The sequence below is a fragment of the Muntiacus reevesi genome, chromosome 9 (assembly GCF_963930625.1).
Source record: "Muntiacus reevesi chromosome 9, mMunRee1.1, whole genome shotgun sequence".
NCBI lineage: Eukaryota > Metazoa > Chordata > Mammalia > Artiodactyla > Cervidae > Muntiacus > Muntiacus reevesi.
In genome coordinates, this window is record NC_089257.1 from 67,159,058 (window position 1) to 67,173,050 (window position 13,993).

The 13,993-nt window shown below is 47.5% G+C and overlaps 1 protein-coding gene and 1 non-coding gene across 2 annotated transcripts in view; both read right to left on the minus strand.

Annotated features, from left to right (window-relative positions):
- Nucleotides 1-13,993, minus strand: part of HTR3B (5-hydroxytryptamine receptor 3B) — a 46,060-nt gene that overhangs the window by 5,383 nt on the left and 26,684 nt on the right. The window contains exons 7-9 of the mRNA XM_065946140.1: nucleotides 3,993-4,203; nucleotides 3,423-3,605; nucleotides 2,072-2,286 (exon numbers count right to left, since the gene is read on the minus strand). Of these exons, the coding sequence (XP_065802212.1) occupies nucleotides 2,072-2,286; nucleotides 3,423-3,605; nucleotides 3,993-4,203 (609 nt within the window). The remainder of the gene's footprint in view (nucleotides 1-2,071; nucleotides 2,287-3,422; nucleotides 3,606-3,992; nucleotides 4,204-13,993) is intronic.
- On the minus strand, nucleotides 2,992-3,095 carry LOC136176113 (U6 spliceosomal RNA). The gene has a single exon (XR_010664493.1). It is a non-coding gene; the product is annotated as a U6 spliceosomal RNA (small nuclear RNA).

Sequence of the window (13,993 nt, forward strand, 5' to 3'; positions counted from 1 at the left end):
CCAATCTCTCCAGCATCAGGGTCTTTTCAAATGAGTCAGTTCTTCACATCAGGTGGCCAAAATATTGGAGTTTCAGCCTCAACATCAGTCCTTCCAAAGAACACCCAGGACTGATATCCTTTAGGATGGACTGGTTGGATCTCCTTGCAGTCCAAGGGACTCTCAAGAGTCTTCTCCATCACCACAGTTCAAAAGCATCAATTCTTTGGCACTCAGCTTTCTTTATAGTCCAACTCTCACATCCATACATGACCACTGGAAAAATCATAGCCTTGACTAGACAGACCTTTGTTGACAAAGTAATGTCTCTGTCTTTTAATATGCTGTCTAGGTTGGTCATAATTTTCCTCCCAAGGAGTGAGTGTTTTCTAATTTCATTGCTGTGATTGCCATCTGCAGTGATTTTGAAGTCCAGAAAAATAAAGTCAGCCACTGTTTCCACTGTTTCCCCATCTATCTGCCATGAAGTGATGGAACCGGATGCCATGATCTTAGTTTTCTGAATGTTGAGCCTTAAGCCAACTTTTTCACTCTCCTCTTTCACTTTCATCCAACTGCAGTTCTTGCTTGGGTCTCTAGCCTGCCAGAATACCCTCTGGATTATGGACCCGGCAAGTCGCTGCAGTCAAGTGAGGGTTATGGGCTGAACTGTGTCTCACTCAGATCCATGTGTTGAAGTCCTAATTCCCAGCACCTCACAAGTGGGAATGCATATAGAAAAAAGGGCTTTTAAAGAAGTAGTTAGGATTAAATGAGTTCATTATGGTGGGCCAGTCCAATATGACTAGTGTCCTTAGAAGAAGAGGAAAGCTGGACACATATGTGCACTCACAGAAGAAAGATCATATGAGAACCCAGGGAGAAGGCAGCCGTCTATAAGCCCAGGAAGAGGCCTCAGAAGACACTAACCCTGTCAACAACTCAACCTTGAACTTCTAGCCTCCAGAAGTATGAGAAAATCCATCTGTTTAAGCCCCCACATGGAGAAGGCAATGGCAACCCACTCCAGTACTCTCGCCTGGGAAATCCCACAGACGGAGGAGCCTAGTAGGCTACAGTCCATGGGGTTGCAAAGAGTCAGACACGACTGAGCGACTTCACTTTCATCTTTCACTTTCATGCACTGGAGAAGGAAATGGCAACCCACTCCAGTGTTCTTGCCTGGAGAATCCCAGGGATGGGAGCCTGGTGGGTTGCTGTCTATGGGGTCGCACAGAGTCTGACATGACTGACATGACTTAGCAGCAGCAGCAGCAAGCCCCCACAGGTCTGTGGTATTTTGCTATGACAGAGCAGACTAATGCAAGGATAGCAGATTACAAACTCCTTGAAACTCCCAAGGGCCATGCATTAAGCTTGTTCCCCCAGCTCAGCACCTCACACATGGTGTGTGTTTATGAGATGTGCTAGGTCTGGATCCCTTCCAATAGGAATGCACTGCTGAGAAGGCACAGGGGAGATGGTCTCCCCTGGGATGGTGGGAACCAGAGCTCCAGGAGACAGACCTTTGTGTTCTGGTTGGAGCAAGGTTCTTCAGGAAGCAAGTCAAGTGAAGAATGATCTGAAATTGACTTGTTCTGTATTCTCTGGTATGCCTAACATAATGCCTGGGGCTTCATGGCCACTCAGTACAAGTTTTGTTGAATGACTAACTGAATAAGTAACCGCGACAGGACTGGGAGATGGAGTGTGTTCTGAACACCTTTTAAAAACCAGTTTAAACATACACGTATGTTTGTATGTGCTTAGAAATTTTCTGAAAGAGGCTGCTAGTGGTGGTCCCTTCTGGGCAGTGAACTGGGTAAGAAGGCAGGCTTACTTTTCCCTGGATACCTCACACTGTTTATGCATTTTCATCATGAGCATATTACTCCTGGGTCATTCAATAGCTCATTAGATGATGTGTGTTCTGGGGTAAGTGAAAAGAAGAAACAAGGGCTGGAGAGCTTTTTAACTCACCGTTCCTCTCCTTCCAATATCTCCCGGAAAAATGTTCAGCCTTCCCCAAGTGCCAGGAGCGCACATGGATGGACAGTAGCAAACCTGGTCTTCACTAACCACTCCAGGACACCCAAAGGGAGCACAGGGTGATGGCATAGAGCCCCAGCACAACAAGGTAGCTTTGGAAGAGCAGGCGGTCAAAGCGCTCCAGGAGGGCCAGCCACCCAAGCTCCTGTTGGTCCACCTGGTCCTGGGTTTGGAAGTAGCTGCTGATGGACCGAAGCTGGGACCAGACTTCCTTCAGGGACCCGGACGGGGCCTGGTACTCTTGACAGACTGGGGACTCTGTGCAAGAGGAAGACACCGTAGGTGAGCCAGGGGACACCATGGCTCCCCCTGTCTTCCCATCGAAGCCAATGGCCTTATCCTTCAAGGAAGGTTGTGGGCAAACGTGGCCAGTGGGCCGGAAGATTGGGGATTCTCTCCCTACCCACTGAGGGGAGGCAAGGCTGTGCTGAAGGAACCCTGGAGAACACAGCAAGTAGGGTGATGGGTCTAGGTTACATCCTTCTGGGAGATTTTTCTGAGGTAGGACAGCCCTCGTTGACTTAGAGCTTTAGGGCAGGAATGGTTCTTCTTTAAGTTGAGGTATGATTGATATGTATCATTATATTAGTTTCAAACATACAACATAATGATTCAACATTTGTATATATTGTGAGGTGGTAATCATGATAAGCCTAGGTAACACCCATCACCTCACACAGTTATATATTTTTGTTCTTGTGATAAGAATTTTTGAAATAAAGTGTCTTGTTGACTTTCAAGAATACAGTGAAGTTAATGGGAAGTTGCTATATAACAGGGAGCTCAACCTGGTGCTCTGTGACAACCTAGAGGGTGGGATGGGGTGGGAGGTGGGAGGGAGGTTCAGGAGGGAGGGGACATATGTATACTAATGGCTGAGTCACATTCTTGTATGGCAGAAACCAACACAACATTGTAAAGCAATTATTCCCCTTAAAAAGAAATAATTTAAAAAAACACAGTAAAAATATGTACCACTTCATGACTCTGCATGTCATCCTTGCCCAGGGGCCATACTCACCTTTGTATCACTCCAATTTTAGTGTAAGTGCTGCCAAAGGGAACACTGGGATGACCTATATATTTCTGCACATTTGGCAACTAGAACTCAAATGTATACAAACTATTTGCACATGTGTGTGTGCGTGCATGTGTGTATGCAGGCATTCTGCTATTCTGAGGTCAGTGGCTCCAAACTGGTAAATAAAACTAGCTAAGGGGACACCAGAAGACTGTCTTGTCTCCAGAGAATTGATGTAAAATGCAGGGCAGAGGCTAAGAAGCAGATGTTTCCATTTTTTCACACAGCAATGCATAGCCTACTGCTCCACATGTGGGCACTGAGGCTGAGTGATCAAGCGAGACAAACAGAGACTTCAAGACTTCTCACAAACCTGTTACCCCAGCAAGCTGGGCCCCAGGATCCATTCGAGGCTGGTCGGTATCTGTGTCCCCTCGAAGACACAGGAGGGTCTGCTCTTGCTGGCTGCACCGCTCATCATAGAGGAATTTGACCAGCAGGATGGACTTGGATAAGCTGAGAACCAAGAAGGCCATGCAGACCGTGAAGAAGACCCCTGAGGGAAGGAGATGGAGGAGGTGGGGTCAGCAGGAGTCTCTGGGCCCCTTGCTTCCCTATCTGAAAGGCAACATCAGATCTTGGACAGAAGTAATGCCAGATGGGTGCCCAGACTTCCCTGGTGGTCTAGTGGTTAAGAATCCACCTGCCAACGCAGCGGACACGGGTTCGATCCCTGGTCCGGGATGGTCCTACATGCCATGGGGCAACTAAGCCCAGCGCTGCAGCTACTGAACCCACCAGCCTAGAGTCTACGCCATGCAGCTAGAGAGTAGCCCCTGCTCCCCTCAACTAAAGAAAGCCCATGCTCAGCAATGAGCATCCAGCACAGTGAAAAATAAATGAATAATTTTTTAGAAGGCCTGGTGACCCCGGGGCTGCTCACCAATCAGAGGGGTGCTCCCCGCACTCCTTGGCACCTCATCAGACATGTTGACCCTGAAGACGGTGTAGCCCACCAGCACGCTGGTCTTGAACAGAATCCTGGCTTGGCAGGTGGGCGGGAGGTAGAAGCTGCCCAGGTCCACGAGCATCAGGAAGATGCTGGGGATCAGCAGGCTCACCACATAGACCAGAGGATGCCTGCGAATCACCACCTGGGCAGGGACAAGCAGTCGGTTGACAAGAGGGTCCAAGCCGATGGACTAGCCAAGAACACTGCCGTCCCAGCATTTTTACATAATATGAAAAGTCTACCTAATTTATTTTTATTTTTTAAAAACTTATTTATTTAGCCGTGTCGGGTCTTAGCTGCAGCACATGTGATCTCCGTTACATCATGCGTGATCTTCCATTGTAGCACACGAAGTCTCTAGCTGTGGTGTGTAGGGTCAGTATTTGCAGCCCACTGGTTCCGGAGAGCACGGGATCAGTAGTTGGGGTGCACGAGTTTAGTCACTCCAAGGCATGTGGGATCTTAGTTCCTCCACCAGGGACTGAACCTGTGTCCCCTGCATTACTAGGCAGATTCTTGACCACTGGCCCATCAGGGAAGTCCCTCTATGTCGTTTAGAAATAGGAGGTTATTTTGTGGTTTAGAAAATAGGGGGGAAATCCTTTAAGCTTTTCTGTATAACTAATATGATAATATTATTCATAATTATAAGAAGAAGAAGTCATCATTTATTTAGCAACTGCTGTGTGCCAGTCACTGGACCAAGTGTTTCATATGATTTGTCTTATTTAGTCCTCACAGCAACTCTGGGGGCTGAGTATTATAACCTCCATTTTAACCAGGAGACAGAGGATCCTAAAGACTAACTGACTTGTCCAAATTCACATAGCTGGAGAGTGAGAAACCGTTTTAAAAATCAGGTCTCACACCCAAAATCTTTCTTCTTAAACCACTTTGCAAAATGTTACACTGGTTTTGGTTTAATCTCTCTTCTTACTTGGAAGGCACGCACTTTAGTACTTGTGTGTGTGTCAGAGCCTGACTAGGAACAAATAGCACAATGAGACTAGGAAAGTTGAGGTGGGCTTGACAAGAAATCACAGGAGGAGCGCATACCCCAGGGACTGGGGGACTGGGTGAGCTGCTCCTACCTGTAGGCCTGAAGGGGCCCAGGGCCAGCGGTGTGGTTGGAACCTGAGGGGAGAGGAAGCTGGGTGGACCTGTGGCATCCTCTTAGGAGCACGGCCCCCGGGTGGAGGCTCCTTGGGGTGGGGAGAAATGGAAAGATAAACAGAATAGTGGGCAGGGGGACCAGGGCTCCCATCTCTGCAGGCCACAGTACAGCCTCCAGGAGCAAAAGTAGCTGTGAAGTGGGGCAACTGCAGAGATCCACCAGGGCGTGCAGCATGGCTGGGCAGAGAGCTGAGGAGCAGGTCTGGTAGCCAGAAATTGTTTTTTTCTCTCTTTTTTTTTAAAATTAATTAATTAATTTTTTGGCTGTGCTAATTTAATTTTTTTTCGTTGCTGCCCGCAGGCTTGCAGCGAGTGGGGGCTACTCTCCAGCCGCAGTATGTGGGCTTCTCATTGCGCTGGCTTCTCTCATTGCAGAGCACAGGTTCTAGGCTGAGTGAGCTTCGTTAGTTGCAGCGTCCGGGCTCTAAAGCGCAGGCTCACTGGTCGTGGTGCAGGGGCTCAGTTGCCCTGGGGCATGCGGGATCTTCCTAAGCAAGGAAACAAACCTGTGTCTCCTGCATTGGCTGGTGGATTCTTAACCACTGGGCCGTGAGAGAAATCTTATAGCTGGGAATTTAAGTCTCATAAAATTACAGTGAGAGTCCCTGCCATTTTCCTATACCAAGCTTCTCTGGGATGGTCATAGGGCATGTCTATAATGAACACAAAATCTATTCTCATCCTTCCTGGAGAGAAACAGAATATGACAGGGCTGCTTCCCCCATCAGACTATGGACACTTTGAGGGTGAGAATGGTAATTTTTAATCACTCTTGGAGTCAAAAATAATGCCTATTTTATGACAGAGGATGGGATGGTTGGATGGCATCATCGACTCGATGGACATGAGTTTGAGCAAGCCCTGGGAGGTGGTGATGGACAGGGAAGTCTGGTGTGCTGCAGTCCATGGGGTCACAAAGAGTCAGACATGACTGAGTGACTGTACTGAATTGATTAGTAGCTAGTGATAAAGAATCACCTGCCAATGCAGGAAACATGGGTTTGAGCCTGGATTCGGGAAGATCCCCTAAAGGAAATGGCAACCCACCCCAGTATTCTTGGCAGGAGAACCCAATGGACAGAGGAGACTGGTGGGCTATAGTCCATGGGGTCACAGAGTTCGACATGACTCAGGGACTGAAAACACACACACACATACATTCAGTAAATGTTCACTAAACAACGAATGTTCTGGGCCCTGTGCCGTTAGATTTAAGGGGAAAAAAAAAAATGTCTGAAACCTCCCATTTCTCTGATTCACCAAACAACTGAATGATTTCTACATGTCAGAAAGTGTGCTAGACCCTTTTTCACATGGGATGTGATTTATTTAATACTCAGTGTGAGTTTGTTGGCGGGTAATATGACATCCCGCTCTATAGATTTTTGAAAATAAAGTTCAGCCCCTTCAGTAAGCTGAGTGAGTGGGATGTGCCCCTGCACCTTCTGGTTCCAAGCTCTGCGCTCTTGCCCAGACAGCCTCCTCTCAGTTTGATCAGACCTCTGAGCTGAGTCCAGGGTCTTCTCTCTTACCTGGGCCTCCCTGCCTGGTAAAGAATTGCATAGACAGGAGACGGAGCAGAAGGTGGTAGGGGAGGAGGCTGGCTGGGTGAGATGAGATGTCACCTTGCTGGCGGGAGTTAGGGCTCCTCAGCCTTTGGGTCTGGAAGCATATCCTGACTCAGTGGAACTCAGCCGACCAGGGCCATTTGGCCAATTGTAGTCTGACTGTGGTCTTCTGCATTAAACTTAATTGCCTGCAAACATCTAAACCAGAGTGACGCTCACTGTTTTGCCATCATTTGGTTAAAATACTTTTTTACCAAAGTGCAGTCAACAAGAAAAACCATAAACTGACAATACCCTGCATCTCTTCCCTTGCTTCCTCGTGTTGTGACAGGCGTGGCCGCGGTAGGTGGGTTTGGGAGAAGGGAGTTCAGGGCCAGAGTCCACACGAGGTCTTGGGTTGTGGGTCCCACCTGGGCTGTGGGGATGGGGGGCGACCGAGTCTGCTGTCTCTGGAAGGTAGAGGCAAGAAGACCCCCTGAGACTTCACAGTGGACGTTACATAAAGGAGATGAAGAGAGTAAGAATGCTACCCCAAAGAGAAGCACAAGGAGGCATGTTGGTTAGGCAGAGAGAGCCCAGACTTAGAGTCAAAGGAGCCGCGGAGTCCCTGAGCCCTCCACTCCACGCGCTGTTTTAAGGGACTCTGGATGCTGTCGAACATCTCCAAGCCTTGGTTTTTCCCCCGTTTTTAAAAAGTAGTTTCCTTTTGCCTCGACAACCATCCTGGGTACAATTGAGATCAGCTGCTGTACTCTTTAAATAAAGTTCCCACGTTAAATAGCACATGCTGAGATGATTCCTCTCCACCCAGAGGCTGATGCTGAGAGTGAATAGAAATCTGGGTCGGAACCAAAGAGCAGCAGTGTGGCTCCTTAGGGTCCCTGGTTCCCAAGAAAGTGCAATTTCACCGAACCTCATGTTCCGCAAGGTGTCAGGGCAGAGGCATGGCAAGAACTGAAAGGCTGGGAGGCAGGCTGGTTTCATGCAGTCAGAGGGAGTCCTGCACTTAGAAGGGCCCCATGCTTGGCCTGGTGTCATTTTGAGGTCCTCAATAATTTTTAAACAAGGTACCCTGCATTTCCACTTTGCATGAGGCCCCACAAATTTATGTAGCCAGTCTCCTTGTGAGGATATTCCTCATTGGATGTCAAGAGTAGTTGAAAGTAGAAAGGAAACAAGTAGGTACAAGGGTAGACAATTAGTTGGACTGTGACATAAAGCAGAGAGTTCTCCAACTCAAAAAATTGTGTAAGTTATAAGCTGACATAAAATCGTACACTTAGACAGACCTTCCAAAACTACTTCATCCATTCTTCTGCCTTTTACCAAGGATGAGCCAGTTCTTAAGATGGATCAAACAGTACCTATAGTTTTGCTTTTCTTCAAGAACAAAGGACCCACCTTTTTCTTTAGGATGATTTGGAGGCAATACTACTTATGGCTAGTCTAATTTTCTCTACAAGCCCAGTGCAGCCTAAAGAAACTCTAATTTTATCCCACAGTTTTGAGAAATGTTTTGTCCTCATGATCTCATTTGATCCTCAAAGCCCTTTGTGCCAATGTTCAAGAAACATGAATTGAGCATGAAGAGGTCAGACACAATCCTAAATCCTAAATACTAGAGTTGGAACTGCTGACAGGACAGGTCCCCACTCTTGCCCCTGACTCCTGACCCCACGTCTTATGGGATCAGGAAACAGATTCCACAGGTCTGTAGACAGAAGTTTGCCCCAGAATGGACCATACCCAGAGTCTATGCTTGCTTTGATGATAACATTTGAGACTTTCTGAGTTTATGTTGAGACAATGTTTTCATCTTAGAGGGCTTCCCTGGTGGCTCAGACTGTAAAGAATCTGCGTGCGATGCAGGAGACCCGGGTCCATCCCTGAGTCAGGAAGATTCCCAGGCAGAAGGAATGGCCCCACTCCAGTATTCATGCCTGGGAAATCCCATAAACAGTGGAGCCTGGCGGGCTGCACTCCATGGGATCACAAAGTCAGACATAACTGAGTGGCTAACACTTCCACTACTTTTTGGTCTTAGAATCAGTACTGAAATAGGCTAAGATGTTTGGGGATATTGGGATAGGGTAACTATATTTTGCACATGGGACAGACATGAATTTGGGGAAGTCAGAAGGTGGCAGACTCTACTGGGTTGAATGTTGTTGCTTATCACTAGTTGTGTCTGACTCTTTTGTGACCCCCATGGACTATAGCCCAGCAGGCTCTTCTGTCCATGGGATTTTCCAGGCAAGAATATTATAATGGGTTGCCATTTCCTTCTCAAGGGGATCTTCCCAACCCAGGGATTGAACCTGTGTCTCCTGCATTGGCAGGCAGATTCTTTACCACTGAGCCTCCTGGGAAGTTCCACTGGGTTGAGTAAAGCTCCCTAAAATTCCTGTCCTTCCGGAAGCTCAGAATACGACCTTATTTGGAAATGAGATCATTGCAAGTGAAATTAGTTAAGATGAGGTCTTACAGAACAGAGTGAGCCCTCAAGCCAATATGCCTGGTGTCCCTGTAAGAAGAAGAGAAGAGACATACCAAGGCTAATACCTTTGCAGGCATGTGAAGATGGAGGTAGGCATTGGAGTGATATATCCTACAAGCCCAGGGAAGCCAAGATTGTTAGCAACCACCTAAAGTTAAGGGAGAAGCAAGAAGCAGACTGTTCCTCAGAGAGCCCAGAAGGAACCAACCCTGCCTACGCTTGATTACAGGTTTCTGACCTCCAGAACTATGAGAGAAGAAAGCTCTATTGTCTTAAAGTGGTACTTTGTTATGGCAACCCGAAGAAACTAATACAGGTGGGGATTTCCCTGGTGGTCCCCAGTGGCTAAGAGGCCAGGTTCCCAATGCAGGGGGCCCAGGTTCGATCCCTGATCAGGAAACTAGATCTGGCATGCTATAACTAAAGGATCCTGCATGCTGCAACTAAGACCTGGTGCAGCCAAATAAATAAAATAAATTAATTAATTTTAAAAAAAACCTGATACAGGTGACTTGGCCAGTAACACACAGTGGGAAAATGCCACAAAATGGACTGAAACATACTGGTTCTCTTTAGTTGTGTGAAAGCATCGTACAGTATGAGGCAGGCAGTGTCAAGTCCTAGCTCCACGAGTCACCTGTTAACCTTGGTTAAGGTGCACCCCAATTCAACCACTTGTAAAAATGTGGATACATGGAGTCCCCATCTCCCAGAGATGTAAGGATTACATATACAAACTTTTAAATGGTGCCTCATACAGAGTCGGGGCTTAGTTTTGTGGTCATCGTTATCATGTTTCCTTGGGCAGATTTTGAGCCCCATGATAGGAACCTAGAGTCTTGTTTTATTCATGCTGGTGTCCTCAGTGCTTAGCCATGAGCTTGGCACAGGGTAAGAACTCAAAAGAGGTGTGTCGAGTTGTATTAGAGTCTGCTAATAATGGTTCTTTTAGTTCCAATGGGTGAGAGAGTGGAGTGAGCCCAAAGTGGGGCTCCCCTCTTGAAGTCAGTCTTCTGGGGGCCACTTCTTTGCAGGTCATGTCACAGGCAGTGACCCCATATGCCAGGGGGATGGTACATCACCAGCTCAGCAAGACACTGCTCTCCGCAGAACTGCCCCTACCTAGAGCCCATCATTTCTAATGGACTAAAGGAGCTGGTACCTTTAAATTCCACAGAAAGGGAAGAAAAAGCACTTTAGTTTCAGTCCGTGTTCTCCATTAGACACCCTTCAGGTGTTAGCAATATTATGCCACAATTTCATTATCCATTAAAGCCAGGTAATAATAAGTACACAAAGGTATTTGGAGCCTATTGATGTTAATGAAAGAGATCAATCTAATTCAGAATGTGTGTGTGGAGAGCTCCTTGGAGATGGAATAGGCCCCAAGGTTAGCCTCTAATTGCCTCCTTGATGGTAGACCCCACCAGTACTCAATTTTGCATGACCGTCTTTATGACATAGTTGGAATTTTGACGCCCAGACTCACGCTTCATACAGAAGCCCATTTTCCTCCTCTCCCAAGCCCCTCCCAACATTCCCAATTCAGAAAGAATGGGAAAGTTGCTGCCATTGAAGTAAGATCCTTGTGCAAGAGTGAGAGCTTCTTGGATCTAAACCATGGGTCGAGTTGGTTTAGCAGAAAGTCCATGATTCCCGGATTACTCGAATGACCCTGGAGGGTTTCTAGGGGTCCAAATTCTCTCTTTCTCTCGCTCTCTCTCTGGAGTGACCTGTAGAGCTTAGAAGGATCTTCTATCAAGTTTATGAGCGGCATTCAATCAATATCTCAACAAAATTAATCTACTCTAATCTAAAAAGGAAAATTACATCTGAAAAATAGGATATATGAGGCATATTTCTTTCACAAACGCCCCTCTTCATTTTTCTAGGAGTCCGCTGTAGGTTCCCCAATTCCTGCTCACATGAGCATTTTACTCCATGAGAGGATATCTGGGGTCGGGGCTCACTTTAGTTCCCACAGCTGTCTGCCAGTTTCCATCCAATGCATGCATGCTAAGTCACTTTAGTCATGTCCAACTTTTTGCAACCCCATGAACTGTAGCTTGCAGAGTCCTATGTCCAAGAATATTAGAGTGGGTTGCCATGTCCTCCTCCAGGGGATCTTCCTGACTCAGGGGTCAAACTGGCCTCTCTCATGTCTCCTGCATTGGCAGACGGATACTTTACCACTAGCACCACTTGGGAAGCCCTTGCATCCAGTGAGAGTTCTCAGGTACCATTTCCACCTCCTCACACTTCTACCGTCATTCTTTAGAAAACAAAAAGGAAACAAAACACTGCCAGACATGGGCTTCCCTGGTGGCTCAGTGGTAAAGAATCCACCTGCCAATGCAGGAGACACAGGTTTGATCCCCGGTCTGGGGAGATCCCACATGCCACAGAGCAACGAGGCCCATTCACCACAACTATTGGAACTGTGCTTTAGAGCCCGTGAGCTGCAACTTCGGGAGCTCGAGCACCCTAAAGCCCGTGCTCCACAACAAGAGAAGCCACAGCAATGAGAAGCCCAAGCGCACACCAACCAGAGTAGCAGCCACGCAGCAACGAAGACCCATAAAGCAGCAACGAAGCACAGCCATAAATAAGTAAATTAAATTACTTTTTAAAAAAGCACTGCCGTACAGAAATTGAATGCTCATCCTGTTTCTGGGAAGCAGCGCCTCCAACAGTGTATTGAAGGAAACCTCCCCTCCCGTGGCCACTGGCTCAGGCACCAGGCTGCACACAGCTGTGACTCTTCTGCTCTGGGCTCCCTGTGGAATGCAGCCTGACTCCAAGGTGTCAGCAGTGCTCTCTGATCAACAATACATGTCCTGGAGCCACAGATACAACTGCACGTTAGCAGGAACCAACCGGCACCCGGAGCATTTGATTCAGTGTCAGCGGCAGCGTGTACATCAGGCCCAGGTAGAACATGTATTTATATCTTTGTACCTCCTTTTGCTGTATCTGTCCCCAACCCTGTGCTGGGCAGCCTGGATGGGGACACAGCAGGTGATTAGATTAAGAGGAAGCTGGCCTGTTACTGTCAGGACCCTGGTGGGTCCAATGTGGGCAGGAAACTGGGCTCTGAATTTCACATCATTGCCTAAAGGTTGTTGAAGGACACCAGAGTGACTTGACTGCTCAATTCAGAGTTGGATGTATGGCACGGAGTAAGAGGACACATGAGCCATCACTGTGCACACAGTGGGAATGGGGGAGCCGCTGAGGCTGAGAGAGGTCAAGGGGGCAAGGAACAGACCTGGAGAGTCACTCAGTCTACTTTGTCTTCCAGAGTTGCAGGACTTCCTGAGTCCGGCTCCCTGCCTCACCAAGCATGATCTGTGACTCTTCTCAGGATTCTCCTCCCCAGGACCAGGGAGGAAGGAAGTTCAGTTCAGTTGCTCAGTCGTGGCTGACTCTTTGCGACCCCATGAATCTCAGCACTCCAAGCCTCCCTGACCATCACCAACTCCCAGAGTTTACTCAAACTCATGTCCATTGAGTTGGTGATGCCATCCAACCATCTCATCCTGTCATCCCCTTCTCCTCCTGCCCCCAATCCCTCTCAGCATCAGGGTCTTTCTAATGAGTCAACTCTTCACACGAGGTGGCCGAAGTATTGGAGTCTCAGCTTCAGCATCAGTCCTTCCAATGAACACCCAGGACTGATCTCCTTTAGGATGGACTGGTTGGATCACCTTGCAGTCCAAGGGACTCTCAAGAGTTTTCACCAACACCACAGTTTAAAAGCATCAATTTTTCGGCACTCAGCTTTCTTCACAGTCTAACTCTCACATCCATACACGACCACTGGAAAAACCATAACCTTGACTAGATGGACCTTTGTTGACAAAGTAATGTCTCTGCTTTTTAATATGCTGTCTAGGTTGGTCATAACTTTCCTTCCAAAGAGTAAGCATCTTTTAATTTCGTGGCTGCAATCACCATCAGCAATGATTTTGTAGCCCAAAAAATAAAGTCTCCCACTATTTCCACTGTTTCCCCATCTATTTGCCATGGCGTGATGGGACCAGATGCCATGATCTGAGTTTTCTGAATGTTGAGGTTTAAGCCAACTTTTTCACTCTCCTCTTTCACCGTCCCCCAAATAACCTACCGTAGCCCCCACGGCAACAGAACCCTGCAAAAAACTCCCAGAACAAGAAATCGGCTCACTGCCCTCTCCGCCTGCCTTCAGCATAAACCCTGAATGGAGAAGAAGCATGGCAGGGAAGACAGCAAAGAAACGCAAACCTGTTCCCTGGGATTCAGGGAAGCCTCTCCTCCCTTTAACAATATTTTATGCCTGTGTTCATCATATTTAAAATGGAGCTAGACACAGAAAAACTTGACCACCGTTGAGAAGATGATATTTAGGGTAGGGGGTGATATGTAACTACAAATAGCTGCTGCTCTATGGAGAGAGGTGGGGCGAGTGTGTGTGTGCGCACTCCCACCCTCTGGTTTACCTGCCCCGTCTCCGTCTTTGTTTTTCTCCTCCGTGCGGTGTAGGTAATGGTGTGTGCAGTGTTCTCCGGAGTGCTTGGTAGGTGACTGTGTTCCACCTTGCACGTGCTACTCCCTCACATTTCCTTTTAATGCTCTCCATTATTCGGGCTGCATTAATAATGTTTGCAGGCTGATATCTTTAAAATTAATGAGGTGTTTACTCTGAGCCAAGAAAC